The 18,716-nt window shown below is 48.9% G+C and overlaps 1 protein-coding gene across 1 annotated transcript in view; it reads right to left on the bottom strand.

Annotated features, from left to right (window-relative positions):
* The window catches only part of TMEM8B (transmembrane protein 8B), a 445,096-nt gene that overhangs the window by 34,405 nt on the left and 391,975 nt on the right, over window positions 1-18,716 (bottom strand). The window contains exon 10 of the mRNA XM_086960043.1: window positions 16,519-16,697. Coding sequence (XP_086816169.1) covers window positions 16,519-16,697 — 179 coding nt within the window. The remainder of the gene's footprint in view (window positions 1-16,518; window positions 16,698-18,716) is intronic.

Here is an 18,716-nt window from a genome sequence, read left to right as displayed (position 1 = left end):
CTCACTTGCCTCAGACTCTTACTTGCCTCAGTCGGTTCCTTGCCTCAGTATCTTACTTGCCTCAGTCTCTCACTTGCCCCAGTCTCTTACTTTCCCAAGACTCTTACTTGCCTCAGTCTCTCACTTGCCCTAGTCTCTCACTTGCCCTAGTCTCTTAATTGCCTGAGTCTCTCACTTGCCTCAGGCTCTTGCTTGCCTCGGACTCCTACTTGCCCCAGTCTCTTACTTGCCTCAGACTCCCACTTGCCTCAGACTCTCACTTGCCTCAGTCTATCACTTGCCTAAGTCTCTCACTTGCCTCAGAGTCTTACTTGCCGCAGACTCTCATTTGCCCCAGACTCTCACTTGCCTCAGTCTCTCACTTGCCTGTGACGCCTACTTGCTTTAGACTAATACTTTCCCCAGTCGCTTACTTGCCCCAGTGTCTTACTTGCTTCAGACTCTTACTTGCTTCAGACTCTAACTTGCCTCATTCTCTCACTTGCCTCAGACTCTCACTTACCCCAGTCTCCTACTTGCCCCGTCTCTTACTTGCTTCAGACTCTTACTTGCTTCAGACGCTTACTTGCCTCAGTCTCTCACTTGCCCCAGTCTCTCACTTGCCTCAGACTCTCACTTACCCCAGTCTCTTACTTGCCCCAGTCTCTTACTTGCCTCAGTCTCTTACTTGCTTCAGACTCTTACTTGCTTCAGACTCTTACTTGCCTCATTCTCTCACTTGGCCAGTCTCTTACTTGCCCCAGTCTCTTACTTGCTTCAGACTCTTACTTGCCTCAGTTTCTCACTTGCCCCAGTCTCTTACTTGCTTCAAACTCTCACTTGCCTCAGACTCTTACTTGCCTCAGACTCTCACTTGCCTCAGACGCTTACTTGCCTCAGACTCTCACTTGACTCAGGCTCTCACTTGCCCTAGACTCTCACTTCCCTCAGACGCTTACTTGCCCCAGTCTCTTACTTGTCCCAGTCTCTTACTTGCTTCAGACTCTTACTTGCTTCAGCCTCTCACTTACCCCAGTCTCTTACTTGCCCCAGTCTCTAACTTGCCCCAGTTTCTTACTTGCTTCAGACTCTCACTTGCCTCAGACTCTTACTTGCCTTAGTCTATCACTTGCCTCAGTCTCTTACTTGCCTCAGACTCTCACTTGCCTCAGACTCTTACTTGCCCCAGACTCTCACTTGCCTCAGACTCTTACTTGCCTCAGTCGGTTCCTTGCCTCAGTCTCTTACTTGCCTCAGTCTCTCACTTGCCCCAGTCTCTTACTTTCCCCAGACTCTTAATTGCCTGAGTCTCTCACTTGCCTCAGGCTCTTGCTTGCCTCGGACTCCTACTTGCCCCAGTCTCTTACTTGCCTAAGTCTCTCACTTGCCTCAGAGTCTTACTTGCCGCAGACTCTCACTTGCCCCAGACTCTCACTTGCCTCAGTCTCTCACTTGCCCTAGACTCTCACTTGCCTCAGACGCTTACTTGCCCCAGTCTCTCACTTGCCTCAGTCTCTCACGTGCCCTAGACTCTCACTTGCCTCAGACGCTTACTTGCCTCAGACTCTCACTTGCCTCAGTCTCTCAATTGCCCTAGACTCTCACTTGCCTCAGACGCTTACTTGCACCAGTCTCTTACTTGCCCCAGTCTCTTACTTGCTTCAGACTCTTACTTGCCTCAACGTCTCAATTGCCCTAGTCTTTTACTTGCCTCGGTCTCTAACTTGCCCCAGTCCCTTACTTGCTCCAGTCTCTTACTTGCTTCAGACTCTCACTTGCATCAGACTCTTACTTGCCTCAGTCTATCACTTGCCTCAGTCTCTTACTTGCCTCAGACTCTCACTTGCCTCAGACTCTCACTTTAATCAGACTCTTACTTGCCTCAGTCCGTTCCTTGCCTCAGTCTCTTCCTTTGCTCAGTCTCTCACTCCTTCTGCACGACAGTATTCAATCCTGCAAGTCTCTCACTTGCCTCAGACTCTTACTTGCTTCAATCTCTCACTTGCCTCAGGCACTCACTTGCCTGAGTCTCTTACTTGCCCCAGACTCTTACTTGCCTCAGAGTGTCACTTGCCTCGGACTCTTACTTGCCTCAGAGTCTCACTTGCCTCAGACTCTTACTTGCCTCCGACTCTCATTTGCCTCAGACTCTCAATTGCCTCAGGCTCTCACTTGCCCTAGTCTCTTAATTGCCTCAGACTCTTACTTGCCTCGGACTCTCACTTGCCCCAGTCTCTTACTTGCCCCAGTCTCTTACTTGCTTCGGTCTCTCACTTGCCTCAGTCTTTCACTTGCCCCAGTCTCTTACTTGCCCCGTGTCTTACTTGAGCCAGTCTCTTACTTGCCTCAGACTCTCACTTGCCTCAGACTCTCACTTTAATCAGACTCTTACTTGCCTCAGTCCGTTCCTTGCCTCAGTCTCTTCCTTTGCTCAGTCTCTCACTCCTTCTGCACGACAGTATTCAATCCTGCAAGTCTCTCACTTGCCTCAGACTCTTACTTGCTTCAATCTCTCACTTGCCTCAGGCACTCACTTGCCTGAGTCTCTTACTTGCCCCAGACTCTTACTTGCCTCAGAGTGTCACTTGCCTCGGACTCTTACTTGCCTCAGAGTCTCACTTGCCTCAGACTCTTACTTGCCTCCGACTCTCATTTGCCTCAGACTCTCAATTGCCTCAGGCTCTCACTTGCCCTAGTCTCTTAATTGCCTCAGACTCTTACTTGCCTCGGACTCTCACTTGCCCCAGTCTCTTACTTGCCCCAGTCTCTTACTTGCTTCGGTCTCTCACTTGCCTCAGTCTTTCACTTGCCCCAGTCTCTTACTTGCCCCGTGTCTTACTTGAGCCAGTCTCTTACTTGCCCCAGTCTCTCACTTGCTTCAGTTTTTTACTTGCCTCAGTCCCTCACTTGCCCCAGTGTCTTACTTGCCCCAGTCTCTTACTTGCTTCAGTCTCTCACTTGCCCCAGTCCCTCACTTGCCCCAGTCTCTTACTTGCCCCAGTCTCTTACTTGCTTCAGTCTCTCACTTGTCTCAGTCCCTCACTTGCCCCAGTCTCTCACTTGCCTCAAACTCTCACTTGCCTCAGTCTCTCACTTGCCTCAGTCTTTCACTTGCCCCTGTCTCTTACGTGCCCCATTCTCTTACTTGCCCCAGTCTCTTACTTGCTTCAGTCTCTCACTTGCCTCAGTCCCTCAATTGCCACAGTCTCTTACTTGCCCCAGTGTCTTACTTGCTTCAGTCTCTCACTTGCCTCAGTCCCTCACTTGCCCCAGTCTCTTATTTGCCTCAGTCTCTTACTTGCCCCAGTCTCTTACTTGCTTCAGTCTCTCACTTGCCCCAGTCCCTTACTTGCCCCAGTCTCTTACTTGCTTCAGACTCTTACTTGCCTCATTCTCTCACTTGCCACAATCTCTTACTTGCCCCAGTCTCTTACTTGCCCCGTCTCTTACTTGCTTCAGACTCTCACTTGCCTCATTCTCTCACTTGCCCCAGTCTCTCACTTGCCTCAGACTCTCACTTACCCCAGTCTCTTACTTGCCCCAGTCTCTTACTTGCCCCAGTCTCCTACTTGCTTCAGACTCTTACTTGCCTCATTCTCTCACTTGCCCCAGTCTCTTACTTGCCTCAGACTCTCACTTGCCTCGGACTCTCACTTGCCTCAGTCTATCACTTGCCTAAGTCTCTCACTTGCCTCAGAGTCTTACTTGCCGCAGACTCTCATTTGCCCCAGACTCTCACTTGCCTCAGTCTCTCACTTGCCTCAGACGCCTACTTGCTTTAGACTAATACTTTCCCCAGTCGCTTACTTGCCCCAGTGTCTTACTTGCTTCAGACTCTTACTTGCTTCAGACTCTAACTTGCCTCAGACTCTCACTTACCCCAGTCTCTTACTTGCCCTAGTCTCTTACTTGCTTAAGACTCTTGCTTGCTTCAGAATCTTACTTGCCTCATTCTCTTACTTGCCCCAGTCTCTTACTTGCTTAAGACACTTGCTTGCTTCAGAATCTTACTTGCCTCATTCTCTCACTTGCCCCAGTCTCTCATTTGCCTCAGATTCTCACTTACCCCAGTCTCTTACTTGCTTCAGACTCTTATTTGCCTCATTCTCTCACTTGCCCCAGTCTCTTACTTGCCCCAGTCTCTTACTTGCTTCAGACTCTTACTTGCTTCAGACGCTTACTTGCCTCAGTCTCTCACTTGCCCCAGTCTCTCACTTGCCTCAGACTCTCACTTACCCCAGTCTCTTACTTGCCCCAGTCTCTTACTTGCCTCAGTCTCTTACTTGCTTCAGACTCTTACTTGCTTCAGACTCTTACTTGCCTCATTCTCTCACTTGCCCAGTCTCTTACTTGCCCCAGTCTCTTGCTTGCTTCAGACTCTTACTTGCCTCAGTTTCTCACTTGCCCCAGTCTCTTACTTGCTTCAAACTCTCACTTGCCTCAGACTCTTACTTGCCTCAGACTCTCACTTGCCTCAGACGCTTACTTGCCTCAGACTCTCACTTGACTCAGGCTCTCACTTGCCCTAGACTCTCACTTCCCTCAGACACTTACTTGCCCCAGTCTCTTACTTGTCCCAGTCTCTTACTTGCTTCAGACTCTTACTTGCTTCAGCCTCTCACTTGCCTCAGTCTTTCACTTGCCTCAGACTCTCACTTACCCCAGTCTCCTACTTGCCCCGTCTCTTACTTGCTTCAGACTCTTACTTGCTTCAGACGCTTACTTGCCTCAGTCTCTCACTTGCCCCAGTCTCTCACTTGCCTCAGACTCTCACTTACCCCAGTCTCTTACTTGCCCCAGTCTCTTACTTGCCTCAGTCTCTTACTTGCTTCAGACTCTTACTTGCTTCAGACTCTTACTTGCCTCATTCTCTCACTTGCCCAGTCTCTTACTTGCCCCAGTCTCTTACTTGCTTCAGACTCTTACTTGCCTCAGTTTCTCACTTGCCCCAGTCTCTTACTTGCTTCAAACTCTCACTTGCCTCAGACTCTTACTTGCCTCAGACTCTCACTTGCCTCAGACGCTTACTTGCCTCAGACTCTCACTTGACTCAGGCTCTCACTTGCCCTAGACTCTCACTTCCCTCAGACACTTACTTGCCCCAGTCTCTTACTTGTCCCAGTCTCTTACTTGCTTCAGACTCTTACTTGCTTCAGCCTCTCACTTGCCTCAGTCTTTCACTTGCCCCTGTCTCTTACGTGCCCCAGTCTCTTACTTGCCCCAGTCTCTTACTTGCTTCAGTCTCTCACTTGCCTCAGTCCCTCAATTGCCACAGTCTCTTACTTGCCCCAGTCTCTTACTTGCTTCAGTCTCTCACTTGCCTCAGTCTCTTACTTGCCTCAGTCTCTTACTTGCCCCAGTCTCTTACTTGCTTCAGTCTCTCACTTGCCCCAGTCCCTTACTTGCCCCAGTCCCTTACTTGCCCCAGTCTCTTACTTGCTTCAGACTCTTACTTGCCTCATTCTCTCACTTGCCACAATCTCTTACTTGCCCCAGTTTCTTACTTGCCCCGTCTCTTACTTGCTTCAGACTCTCACTTGCCTCATTCTCTCACTTGCCCCAGTCTCTCACTTGCCTCAGACTCTCACTTACCCCAGTCTCTTACTTGCCCCAGTCTCTTACTTGCCCCAGTCTCTTACTTGCTTCAGACTCTCACTTGCCTCATTCTCTCACTTGCCCCAGTCTCTTACTTGCCTCAGACTCTCACTTGCCTCAGACTCTCACTTGCCTCAGTCTATCACTTGCCTCAGTCTCTCAATTGCCTCAGACGCCTACTTGCTTTAGACTAATACTTTCCCCAGTCGCTTACTTGCCCAAGTGTCTTACTTGCTTCAGACTCTTACTTGCTTCAGACTCTAACTTGCCTCAGACTCTCACTTACCCCAGTCTCTTACTTGCCCTAGTCTCTTACTTGCTTAAGACTCTTGCTTGCTTCAGAATCTTACTTGCCTCATTCTCTTACTTGCCCCAGTCTCTTACTTGCTTAAGACACTTGCTTGCTTCAGAATCTTACTTGCCTCATTCTCTCACTTGCCCCAGTCTCTCATTTGCCTCAGATTCTCACTTACCCCAGTCTCTTACTTGCTTCAGACTCTTATTTGCCTCATTCTCTCACTTGCCCCTGTCTCTTACTTGCCCCAGTCTCTTACTTGCTTCAGACTCTTACTTGCCTCATTCTCTCACTTGCCTCAGACTCTCACTTACCCCAGTCTCCTACTTGCCCCATCTCTTACTTGCTTCAGACTCTTACTTGCTTCAGACGCTTACTTGCCTCAGTCTCTCACTTGCCCCAGTCTCTCACTTGCCTCAGACTCTCACTTACCCCAGTCTCTTACTTGCCCCAGTCTCTTACTTGCCTCAGTCTCTTACTTGCTTCAGACTCTTACTTGCTTCAGACTCTTACTTGCCTCATTCTCTCACTTGCCCAGTCTCTTACTTGCCCCAGTCTCTTACTTGCTTCAGACTCTTACTTGCCTCAGTTTCTCACTTGCCCCAGTCTCTTACTTGCTTCAAACTCTCACTTGCCTCAGACTCTTACTTGCCTCAGACTCTCACTTGCCTCAGACGCTTACTTGCCTCAGACTCTCACTTGACTCAGGCTCTCACTTGCCCTAGACTCTCACTTCCCTCAGACGCTTACTTGCCCCAGTCTCTTACTTGTCCCAGTCTCTTACTTGCTTCAGACTCTTACTTGCTTCAGCCTCTCACTTACCCAGTCTCTTACTTGCCCCAGTCTCTAACTTGCCCCAGTTTCTTACTTGCTTCAGACTCTCACTTGCCTCAGACTCTTACTTGCCTTAGTCTATCACTTGCCTCAGTCTCTTACTTGCCTCAGACTCTCACTTGCCTCAGACTCTTACTTGCCCCAGACTCTCACTTGCCTCAGACTCTTACTTGCCTCAGTCGGTTCCTTGCCTCAGTCTCTTACTTGCCTCAGTCTCTCACTTGCCCCAGTCTCTTACTTTCCCCAGACTCTTAATTGCCTGAGTCTCTCACTTGCCTCAGGCTCTTGCTTGCCTCGGACTCCTACTTGCCCCAGTCTCTTACTTGCCTCAGACTCTCACTTGCCCCAGTCTCTTACTTGCCCAAGTCTCTCACTTGCCTCAGAGTCTTACTTGCCGCAGACTCTCACTTGCCCCAGACTCTCACTTGCCTCAGTCTCTCACTTGCCCTAGACTCTCACTTGCCTCAGACACTTACTTGCCCCAGTCTCTCACTTGCCTCAGTCTCTCACGTGCCCTAGACTCTCACTTGCCTCAGACGCTTACTTGCCTCAGACTCTCACTTGCCTCAGTCTCTCAATTGCCCTAGACTCTCACTTGCCTCAGACGCTTACTTGCCCCAGTCTCTTACTTGCCCCAGTCTCTTACTTGCTTCAGACTCTTACTTGCCTCAGCGTCTCAATTGCCCTAGTCTTTTACTTGCCTCGGTCTCTAACTTGCCCCAGTCCCTTACTTGCTCCAGTCTCTTACTTGCTTCAGACTCTCACTTGCCTCAGACTCTTACTTGCCTCAGTCTATCACTTGCCTCAGTCTCTTACTTGCCTCAGACTCTCACTTGCCTCAGACTCTCACTTAAATCAGACTCTTACTTGCCTCAGTCCGTTCCTTGCCTCAGTCTCTTCTTTTGCTCAGTCTCTCACCCCTTCTGCACGACAGTATTCAATCCTGCAAGTCTCTCACTTGCCTCAGACTCTTACTTGCTTCAATCTCTCACTTGCCTCAGGCACTCACTTGCCTGAGTCTCTTACTTGCCCCAGACTCTTACTTGCCTCAAAGTGTCACTTGCCTCGGACTCTTACTTGCCTCAGAGTCTCACTTGCCTCAGACTCTTACTTGCCTCCGACTCTCATTTGCCTCAGACTCTCAATTGCCTCAGGCACTCACTTGCCCTAGTCTCTTAATTGCCTCAGACTCTTACTTGCCTCGGACTCTCACTTGCCACAATCTCTTACTTGCCCCAGTCTCTTACTTGCCCCGTCTCTTACTTGCTTCAGACTCTCACTTGCCTCATTCTCTCACTTGCCCCAGTCTCTCACTTGCCTCAGACTCTCACTTACCCCAGTCTCTTACTTGCCCCAGTCTCTTACTTGCCCCAGTCTCTTACTTGCTTCAGACACTTACTTGCCTCATTCTCTCACTTGCCCCAGTCTCTCACTTGCCTCAGACTCTCACTTACCCCAGTCTCTTACTTGCCCCAGTCTCTTACTTGCCCCAGTCTCTTACTTGCTTCAGTCTCTCACTTGCCTAAGACTCTCACTTACCCCAGTCTCTTACTTGCCCCAGTCTCTTACTTGCCCCAGTATCTTACTTGCTCCAGACTCTTACTTGCTTCAGACTCTTACTTGCCTCATTCTCTCACTTGCCCCAGTCTCTTACTTGCCCCAGGTTCTTACTTGCTTCAGACTCTTACTTGCCTCAGTCTCTCACTTGCCCCAGTCTCTTACTTGCTTCAAACTCTCACTTGCCTCAGACTCTTACTTGCCTCAGTCTCCCACTTGCCGCAGTCTCTCACTTGCCTCAGTCTTTCACTTGCCCCAGTCTCTTACTTGCCCCAGTGTCTTACTTGCCCCAGTCTCTTACTTGCCTCACTCTCTCACTTGACCCAGTCTCTCACTTGCATCAGTCTTTCACTTGCCCCAGTCTCTTACTTGCCCCAGTCTCTTACTTGCCTCATTCTCTCACTTGCCCCAGTCTCTCACTTGCCTCAGACTCTCACTTACCCCAGTCTCTTACTTGCCCCAGTCTCTTACTTGCCCCAGTCTCTTACCTGCTTCAGACTCTTACTTGCTTCAGACTCTTACTTGCCCCAGTCTCTCACTTGCCTCAGACTCTCACTTACCCCAGTCTCTCACTTGCCTCATTCTCTCACTTGCCCTAGTCTCTTACTTGCCCCAGTCTCTCACTTGCCTCAGACTCTTACTTGCCTCAGACGCTTACTTGCCTCAGACTCTCACTTGCCTCAGACTCTCACTTTCCTCAGACTCTTACTTGCCTCAGTCTATCACTTGCCTCAGCCTCTTACTTGCCTCAGACTCTCACTTGCCTCAGACTCTCACTTGCCTCAGACTCTTACTTGCCTCAGTCCGTTCCTTGCCTCAGTCTCTTCCTTGGCTCAGTCTCTCACTCCTTCTGCACGACAGTATTCAATCCTGCAAGTCTCTCACTTGCCTCAGACTCTTACTTGCTTCAATCTCTCACTTGCCTCAGGCACTCACTTGCCTGAGACTCTTACTTGCCCCAGACTCTTACTTGCCTCAGAGTGTCATTTGCCTCGGACTCTTACTTGCCTCAGAGTCTCACTTGCCTCAGACTCTTACTTGCCTCCGAGTCTCATTTGCCTCAGACTCTCAATTGCCTCAGGCACTCGCTTGCCCTAGTCTCTTAATTGCCTCAGACTCTTACTTGCCTCGGACTCTCACTTGCCCCAGTCTCTAACTTGCCCCATTCTCTGACTTGCTTCAGTCTCTCACTTGCCTCATTCTTTCACTTGCCCCAGTCTCTTACTTGCCCCAGTGTCTCACTTGCCCCAGTCTCTTACTTGCTTCCGTCTCTCACTTGCCTCAGTCCCTCACTTGCCCCAGTCTCTTACTTGCCCCAGTCTCTCACTTGCTTCAGTTTTTCACTTGCCTCAGTTCCTCACTTGCCCCAGTCTCTTACTTGACTTAGTCTCTTACTTAACCCAGTCTCTTACTTGCTTCAGTCTCTCACTTGCCCCAGTCCCTCACTTGCCCCAGTCTCTTACTTGCCCCAGTCTCTTTCTTGCTTCAGTCTCTCACTTGTCTCAGTCCCTCACTTGCCCCAGTCTATAACTTGCCTCAGACTCTCACTTGCCTCAGTCTCTCACTTGCCTCAGTCTCTCACTTGCCTCAGTCTTTCACTTGCCCCTGTCTCTTACGTGCCCCAGTCTCTTACGTGCCCCAGTCTCTTACTTGCCCCAGTCTCTTACTTGCTTCAGTCTCTCACTTGCCTCAGTCCCTCACTTGCCACAGTCTCTTACTTGCCCCAGTCTCTTACTTGCTTCAGCCTCTCACTTGCCTCAGTCCCTCACTTGCCCCAGTCTCTTACTTGCCTCAGTCTCTTACTTGCCCCAGTCTCTTACTTGCTTCAGTCTCTCACTTGCCCCAGTCCCTTTCTTGCCCCAGTCTCTTACTTGCTTCAGACTCTTACTTGCCTCATTCTCTCACTTGCCACAGTCTCTTACTTGCCCCAGTCTCTTACTTGCCCCGTCTCTTACTTGCTTCAGACTCTCACTTGCCTCATTCTCTCACTTGCCCCAGTCTCTCACTTGCCTCAGACTCTCACTTACCCCAGTCTCTTACTTGCCCCAGTCTCTTACTTGCCCCAGTCTCTTACTTGCTTCAGACTCTTACTTGCCTCATTCTCTCACTTGCCCCAGTCTCTTACTAGCCCCAGTCTCTTACTTGCTTCAGACTCTTACTTGCCTCATTCTCTCACTTGCCCCAGTCTCTCACTTGCCTCAGAATCTCACTTGCCCCAGTCTCTCACTTGCCTCAGACTCTCACTTGCATCAGTCTCTCACTTGCCCAGTCTCTCACTTGCCCCAGTCTCTTACTTGCTTCAAACTCTCACTTGCCTCAGACTCTTACTTGCCTCAGTCTCCCACTTGCCTCAGTCTCTCACTTGCCTCAGTCTTTCACTTGCCCCAGTCTCTTACTTGCCCCAGTGTCTTACTTGCCCCAGTCTCTTACTTGCCTCATTCTCTCACTTGCCCCAGTCTCTTACTTGCTTCAAACTCTCACTTGCCTCAGACTCTTACTTGCCTCAGTCTCCCACTTGCCTCAGTCTCTCACTTGCCTCAGTCTTTCACTTGCCCCAGTCTCTTACTTGCCCCAGTGTCTTACTTGCCCCAGTCTCTTACTTGCCTCATTCTCTCACTTGCCCCAGTCTCTCACTTGCCTCAGTTTTTTACTTGCCCCAGTCTCTTACTTGCCTCATTCTTTCACTTGCCCCAGTCTCTCACTTGCCTCAGACTCTCACTTACCCCAGTCTCTTACTTGCCCCAGTCTCTTACTTGCCCCAGTCTCTTACTTGCTTCAGACTCTTACTTGCCCTAGTCTTTCACTTGCCTCAGACTCTCACTTACCCCAGTCTCTCACTTGCCTCATTCTCTCACTTACCCCAGTCTCTCACTTGCCCCAGTCTCTCACTTGCCTCAGACTTTCACTTGCCTCAGACTCTTACTTGCCCCAGTCTCTTACTTGCCCCAGTCTCTTACTTGCTTCAGACTCTTACTTGCCTCAGTCTCCCACTTGCCTCAGTCTCTCACTTGCCTCAGTCTTTCACTTGCCCCAGTCTCTCACTTGCTTCAGTCTCTTACTTGCCCTAGTCTTTCACTTGCCTCAGACTCTCACTTACCCCAGTCTCTCACTTGCCTCATTCTCTCACTTACCCCAGTCTCTCACTTGCCCCAGTCTCTCACTTGCCTCAGACTTTCACTTGCCTCAGACTCTTACTTGCCCCAGTCCCTTACTTGCCCCAGTCTCTTACTTGCTTCAGACTCTTACTTGCCTCAGTCTCCCACTTGCCTCAGTCTCTCACTTGCCTCAGTCTTTCACTTGCCCCAGTCTCTCACTTGCTTCAGTCTCTTACTTGCCTCAGTCTTTCACTTGCCCCAGTCTCTCACTTGCTTCAGTCTCTTACTTGCCTCAGTCTTTCACTTGCCCCAGTCTCTCACTTGCTTCAGTCTCTTACTTGCCTCAGTCTTTCACTTGCCCCAGTCTCTTACTTGCTTCAGACTCTTACTTGCCTCAGTCTCCCACTTGCCTCAGTCTCTCACTTGCCTCAGTCTTTCACTTGCCCCAGTCTCTCACTTGCTTCAGTCTCTTACTTGCCTCAGTCTTTCACTTGCCCCAGTCTCTCACTTGCTTCAGTCTCTTACTTTCCTCAGTCTTTCACTTGCCCCAGTCTCTCACTTGCTTCAGTCTCTTACTTGCCTCAGTCTTTCACTTGCCCCAGTCTCTCACTTGCCTCAATCTCTCACTTGCCTCAGTCTCTCACTTGCTTCAGACTCTCACTTGCCCCAGACTCTCACTTGCCTCTGTTTTTTACTTGCCTCAGACTCTTAAGTGCCTCAGTCTCTCACTCCTTCTACATGACTGTAGTCCATCCTGCAGGATCGCTTCCTGAATGCAGCCTTCCTTTTGGCTGCTCTAATTTTTAGGTCTGGCCAACTCAGAGACCTTAATGCGTGACAATGCATTTCAGTGCGGTGAGGCGGGAGCACCGCACTGAAATGCGTTAGCGTCACGCCTGATGCGTGACACTTGGCAGGCCTGTTGAATTGACCCATAACATATATAGCCCACTTCACCTACCGCCTAACTTCACGTGAGTGACAACATTCTGTCCTTTCACTAAGAGTGAATAAACACTCAAGTAGTTCCCTCCAGTGCCTGGAACTACCTTGAAAGTGTGTGCTTTTTGAGTCCCAAAAATATTTGTACTTTCTCCAATGTCACAAAAGGGACCATTGGCAGTGCTGGTGCTTGCTTCCGTGATGAATGTTTTCACTACTATCATTTCATATCTCTGGAGAATGTTTTTTAAGGGGGTGGCGTTCCTTACACCTTGTGGAGCGAGATCTGCCGTCGTGGCCATGTGTGCTTTCTGGCACGGAGGGCATTTGCGGTGGATCCGGTGTTGTGTGTATTATGTGATTGATTTTTCTCGGGTACTTTGCATGCTAAGGATTGTATCTATGTCTCTTCCTCCTCACTTTAAAGTATGACAGGGCCCTAGGGGTCACTTTATCTGTTGGGTGGCACTTTGGAACATAACATAGGTGTTTCTAAAGTGCGGTTCACCTTGAAGGTCATCTTGGTACTCAATAACAGATGTTTATTGTTACTCATCGCAATGGTACTCATTTGATCGACCTCAGAAGGATGAAAGGTTGAGTGGACCCACCAGGATTTGAGCCTGTGACAATGAGGTCAAACACAGGCTCCTACAGTGGACACATTAATCCACTAAGCCAACAGACCCGGCCCTTTGTACTTGGCATCTTGCAGGCTCTTCATACCACCAGACCTCCACAAATGGTTCTTCTGCCCCCCCCCCCCCCCCCAAAAAAAACTTGAAACATCAGTTGCATGTGGGGTAGGCATCTTCATATGGCATTCTACGCCCACAGTAACTATAGGTGGCATCTCTCTGATGTATGGCCTAAATCTTATTTTCATTCAAATTTATTTATAAAGTTTTATATAGCATGAGCATGTAAGAGAAAAAAATACAAACTGTGAACAACTGGAATTTGCAGAAAATAACCTCAAGTGACAAGACAAAAAAATACATAAATTCAACACAGCCAATAATGTACATATGGGTGGAGCAAGTGACCAGGATAATGCAATTAGGGTAGCCATTTGTTCAGAAGAAGTGATTTCCCGTCTTTTTAGAATTTTCAGTGTGATTTCAGGTGGTAGGGAGTGCCACATTATCGGGGCAATACGTGAAGGATCTTTTGCAAGTTTTTTTTTATGGATTATCTGTGGTTTTAGCAGCAGAGTGCTGTTACTTCTAGAGCCTCTGCCTCCGACAAATAATTCAATTTTTGTGCCAAGTATTTTGGTGTGTTGTAGTGTATGGCTTTGTGAGTCCAACCAAGCTTTAGTTGTATTATTGCCTCATAATGTAGCCAGTTCAGGAATTTTAGATCCGGGAGATGTTCCAGTGACGAGTCTGGTAGCCATATTTAACGAGGCCCTTAGCGGCGCCAGCGTGGATGTAGGAAGTACACAAAGAGTTGCACTTCCATAATCCAATCTTGGAATAACCAATGCCTGGACCGCTGATTTGAAGCCGTCATGAGGAAGGAAAAGTTTAATTTTCTTTAGAATGTTCATTTGGTAGTTTGCCCCTTTGGTGGCAGCACTGATGCGCTCCTGCGTATTCAAATACTTGTCGAATGTTATGGCCAGCGATTTCACAGAATCGATAATGTGAGAAGAGCAGTTGAGGGTCGTTATATTCTTCGTTCATGAATCAATCTTGGGTTTGTGGTTGGGTGGGACGATGAGGTGGAATTCTGTTTTGATATCATTTGGTTAGAGATGGTTTTGCGTTAGTTTTGAGTATGTTGTAGAGTTGTGTTGAGGGACCCGATGTTTTATGGGGAGGAGATTTTCAAATACAGTTGGGTGTTATCTCCATGCATGTGATTTTGAATGTTCGAAGCTTTCAAGCGTTTTGCTAGAGGCTTCATGAGAAGGTTGAAGAGAGTAGATTAACGAGAGCACCCTTGGGAACCCCAATGGTGACCGATGTTGCAAAGGACATGGATTGATTCGCCGAAACTCGTTGGGATCTGTTGTGAAGGAACGAGGTGAACCAGTTTAGCCCGGTTCCTGACATCCCCATCCTATGTTCAAGTACATCTAGTAAAGTGTCACGTTTAACAGTATCAAACGCAGAAGATAGGTCAAGGCGGGTAAGAAGGCTCGCTTCATTTCTATCCAGGATTTTCAGAAAGTCGTCAACTGTGGCTATTGTGTTCGTCAGACCCACCTTGCTTACCACGGTTCCACCATTATGGTCACCTCTCTTCTAGGTTGGCCACCGTAGCCCTTGGCAGTTCAATTACATCTTGTCTGTAGCAAGATAATAATCAGCACTGGAAAGAGCAGAATCCATCTGGATTCTGCACCCGACAAATATTACTGAGCTGATCTATCTTCAGTGAAAAATACTAACTTGGTCCCTGTGCAGTTTTCTGTCATTGGGGCACACTGAGTCGTGCCTGCAAGGTGGGCACTTTTCATTCACAGCCGTACCTTTTATGGCACGAGGGAGCGTTTGTACTTTCAGGATTGGCTGATATCAACACATAGGCTTCACTTAAAGAGCCACCGGCATTCCTTTTACTCGAGCCTTGTCCTGGTTGGGAGGTGGCTGGAGCCTCACCTCTTTCATGCCAAAGCCATCGAATAGACAAAGAACCTCAGCTCGCCACTGCACAGTTACTTCAAACCTAAACAATAAAATGGAGGCCGGGTGTTCTGTTTTCAAAGCTCTCTGTGTAAGAGTTGGGCAGGAAGTGTTAGAGGAGTAGATATACCTGTCTGTATAAGTAATTACACTAATAACTGCTCAATAGCCCCTACTAAGTCTTTATTACTGCACAAAGAAACCCTTCTGGCAATCTTAGAACAAGTAAAAATGGTTAATAAAACAGTACATTTGTAAAAATATGCCTTGCAATCTCCAAGCAGTCCCTCGACGCTGGTTCATCACTCATGGAGATACATTTCAAGTATTATAACTTGTGATCTGCAGATAGAGCAAGGATTTCTGCAGCACAAGCAATAACCATTGAGCTGTCTACAGCATATTCAAACCAGTGACCTGTGTTAGACAATTGGGTTTGCGGCAGGCCCATTGACCCTCTGTGCTATTTTAGCACTAGATGACACACATATTTCTCCAGCAAGAGCATTACCAAACAACTCAAACATCTCTGTAGCAAATTTACTATTGCACTTGTCTTTGTTGGCAATTTGTTTGAAGAAGTGTTAAAAAAAAAACCAAGTAAATGTCTGGGTAGACTGTCAGACTCCACTCCTTTTGACCCCGCCCCTCGTGGCGCCACCCCGTCTGCTGCCGCTCCTTCACTCCCAATTTATGGGATCCCAGAGTAAACATTTTCCACTTCCATGGCTGATAATAATGCATCCTTAAGATAAAAGTTAGTTTTCTGCTGCATCACAACAGCTCTGAAGTTACCTGCTTAGCCTGTGTTGAAGTTGGGTTTTTGAGGAAAGACTCATGTACCACATCCCATGTGTAGGGCAGCCGCTTGGCATCGGTGACTATATTTTAGATTTCCTTTGTGACATTGGATAATTCTCTATTGCTTCCATCCCTAATTTCTATAAGCAGTGCACTGGTCCTCCAAGATACATATGGGCACCTTGAAGGACAGGCGCAACCTTGCGGATGCACTGTCGCGATCACACCGGGTGTGCGAGACCCAGATGTGGTGGTCACGGCCTTGATCTACCAGGCCTCTTATTTTCAACATCAGACTTACCCATGGACTCGTCGCCAGTTGATATATGGTGGTTGGGGACACAGAGAGGATGGAAGGAGGTAGAGACATGGCCACGCCTTCGCACATGCAGTACTCTAGCTTACGTCACATGTACCAAACTTGCAACATTACATGGCAAGGCTATCCAGCTGCCCCCACAACATCTTTTGAACATTTCCCTGGATACACAGCAATCCCAATAAAGCTTCCTTATTTCTCAGTTTAACTAGGCGTGGAAGAAGTTTAGTTACTGTTTGGAAATACCCTCACACTCTTAAAATGGCGCGTGTAACCTCAGTAAAACTCAAAATGCCTACTTGAACGTCCTTCTAGCATGGGCTGTCAATGTTACTTTTTTTGTGATTACGCAACATTGTCCACACTGACAGAGAACATGGGCAGACTCACTGCCCACAGTGACAGACATGGACAGACTCACTGCCCACAATGACAGACAAGGTGGACAGCCTTACTTCACAGACTCACCGTGGAGAAGAACATGGTGAAGACGTAGACCGAGGCTTCCAGGAGGTAGTGGCTACGGACGGCGATGGCGACCGGAGGCACGAACATGAGGTTGCTGAGGCAGAGGAGCAGAGTCGAGAGCAGCTGGAAGCCGTAGGAGAAGGCCTCAGAGTTATCAGTGCAGCCCCAGCCGTTCCAGCCTGTAAGAGGGAGAGAGGCTGTGAATGCAACAAGATCACAAGCGGAGCTTGCAAGACAATGAAAACACTGCCGTGGGTCTTCCCGTACCTTGCAGACCAACAACTACCGGCTATCCTCCCACTTGTTGTCTCCAAACTTCACTGCGCCTGTATCCTACACCTTGGCACTCCCTGTTTCATCAAACACAAAATGCAACAGCTCCAGGTGCGAGGATGCCTGAATCATGGGGAGATTGTTTTTTTTGCAGGAAGGGGCTGCTTCCTGCACAAAAACAATCACTACAGGCATTTTCCTCTTTCAATACGTGCTGTAGAATGCAGCACGCTTTGAAAGAGGAAAAAATGAGGAGAAATTAAAACATTTCTCCTCATTCCACCTCGCTACGTATTTACCATTCCTCGTAAATCTGGAAATGTGTCTCTTTCCATGGGTGTTCTGTGGGAACACCCACAGCAACACCCATGGAACGCCCCTTCCACGCAAAGTGCTGCGTGTGAAGGAGCCATATTTACTAGGAGAGGAAAAGTCATGCTGGGTGGCTTTTTCTTTCCTTTAAAACATGGAGAAGTGAAATGTGCCTTCAGTCCGTCACAAAAAGTGACGTACTGGTGGTGCAGGGGGTTGTAAATCTGCCCCTCAATGTTCAAGGCACTTTGCATCATCTTCAAATTCTTCCATGTGAAAAGACCACTCTACCTACAAACAACATTTACACAATACAAACACAACAAGGAGCTGTGCTCCAGGCCAGCATCACTGACCATCATCAGGACATCCTGATGGACATTCTCCACAGGCTCCCACGTCGCCTTCGACCACACCACTGAACTCTACTGGACCGACCACCGCTGCATCTATTTCACCTTCAAGAAACCAACCAAACACCACCGCACAAAACAGCTGCCTAGCCGCTGCTGGAGCAAAGTCACCGAAGACCAGCTGATCACCTCCCTTGCCAAGAACCCACCCACCGACCCCACCAACCCAGACGCCGCAGCCAGAAAGCTCAAACAGTGGATCGACGACTGCGCCAACACCCTCGCCTCGCTCAAGAAAACCTCCAACAGCCACGCCAACAAGAGAGCCACCTGGTTCACCGACAAGCTCCAGACCTCTAAGCGCACATGCTGGAAACTGGAGAAGACATGGCTCCATGAACGCATTCCGGACAACCACGCAGCCCACAAGGACGCCACCCGCAAACACCACCACCTCATCAGAATTGCCAAGAGATCCTGCTTCAAAGACCGCTTGGATAACAACGCACACAACAGTAGAGAACTCTTCAGCATCGTAAAGGAACTGTCCAACTCCAGTGCCAACGCCAATGACATCCTGCCCTCACAAGAACTGTGCGACTCACTAGCCATCTTCTTTCACCGCAAGATCGCTGACACCCACGATAGCTTCAACACCATGACCGCCCGACTACGCCAGACTCCACCTCCCCTGTGAACACCACCAACGACAACCGCCTAACCTCCTGGTCCAACGTCAACAACGACGAGACACGCAACATCATGAACTCCATCCACTCAGGATCTCCTTTCTGACCCGTGCGCACACCACGTATTCAACAAAGCAGACTGAGCCATCGCACCCCAACTACGGAAGGTCATCAACATGTCCTTCGAAATAGCAACATTTCCAGAAAGCTGAAAGCACGTAGAAATTGACGCCCTTCTTAAGAAGCCCAAAGCGGACCCCAAGGACCTCAAGAACTTCCGGCCCATATCCCTGCTCCCGGAAAAGGTCATCGAGAAAATCGTCAACATGCAACTGGCCCGCCACTTCAAAGACAACAACATCTTGGACCCATCCCAGTCCGGATTCAGACGAAACCACAGCACAGAGACAGCCATCATCGCTGCCACAGACGACAGCAGGCACCAACTAGACAACGGCGAAACACCAGCCCTCATTCTCCTGGACCTGTCAGCCGCTTTCAACACGATCTGCCATCGCACTCTAAAGATACGCCTCCTAGAAGCCGGAATCCAAGAGAAGGCTCTTGACTG

This window comes from Lissotriton vulgaris, chromosome 3_1 (genome assembly GCF_964263255.1).
Source record: "Lissotriton vulgaris chromosome 3_1, aLisVul1.2, whole genome shotgun sequence".
In the NCBI taxonomy this organism is placed as follows: domain Eukaryota; kingdom Metazoa; phylum Chordata; class Amphibia; order Caudata; family Salamandridae; genus Lissotriton; species Lissotriton vulgaris.
Note: the sequence above shows the minus strand (reverse complement) of the source record. Positions and strands in the feature narration are given on the sequence as shown.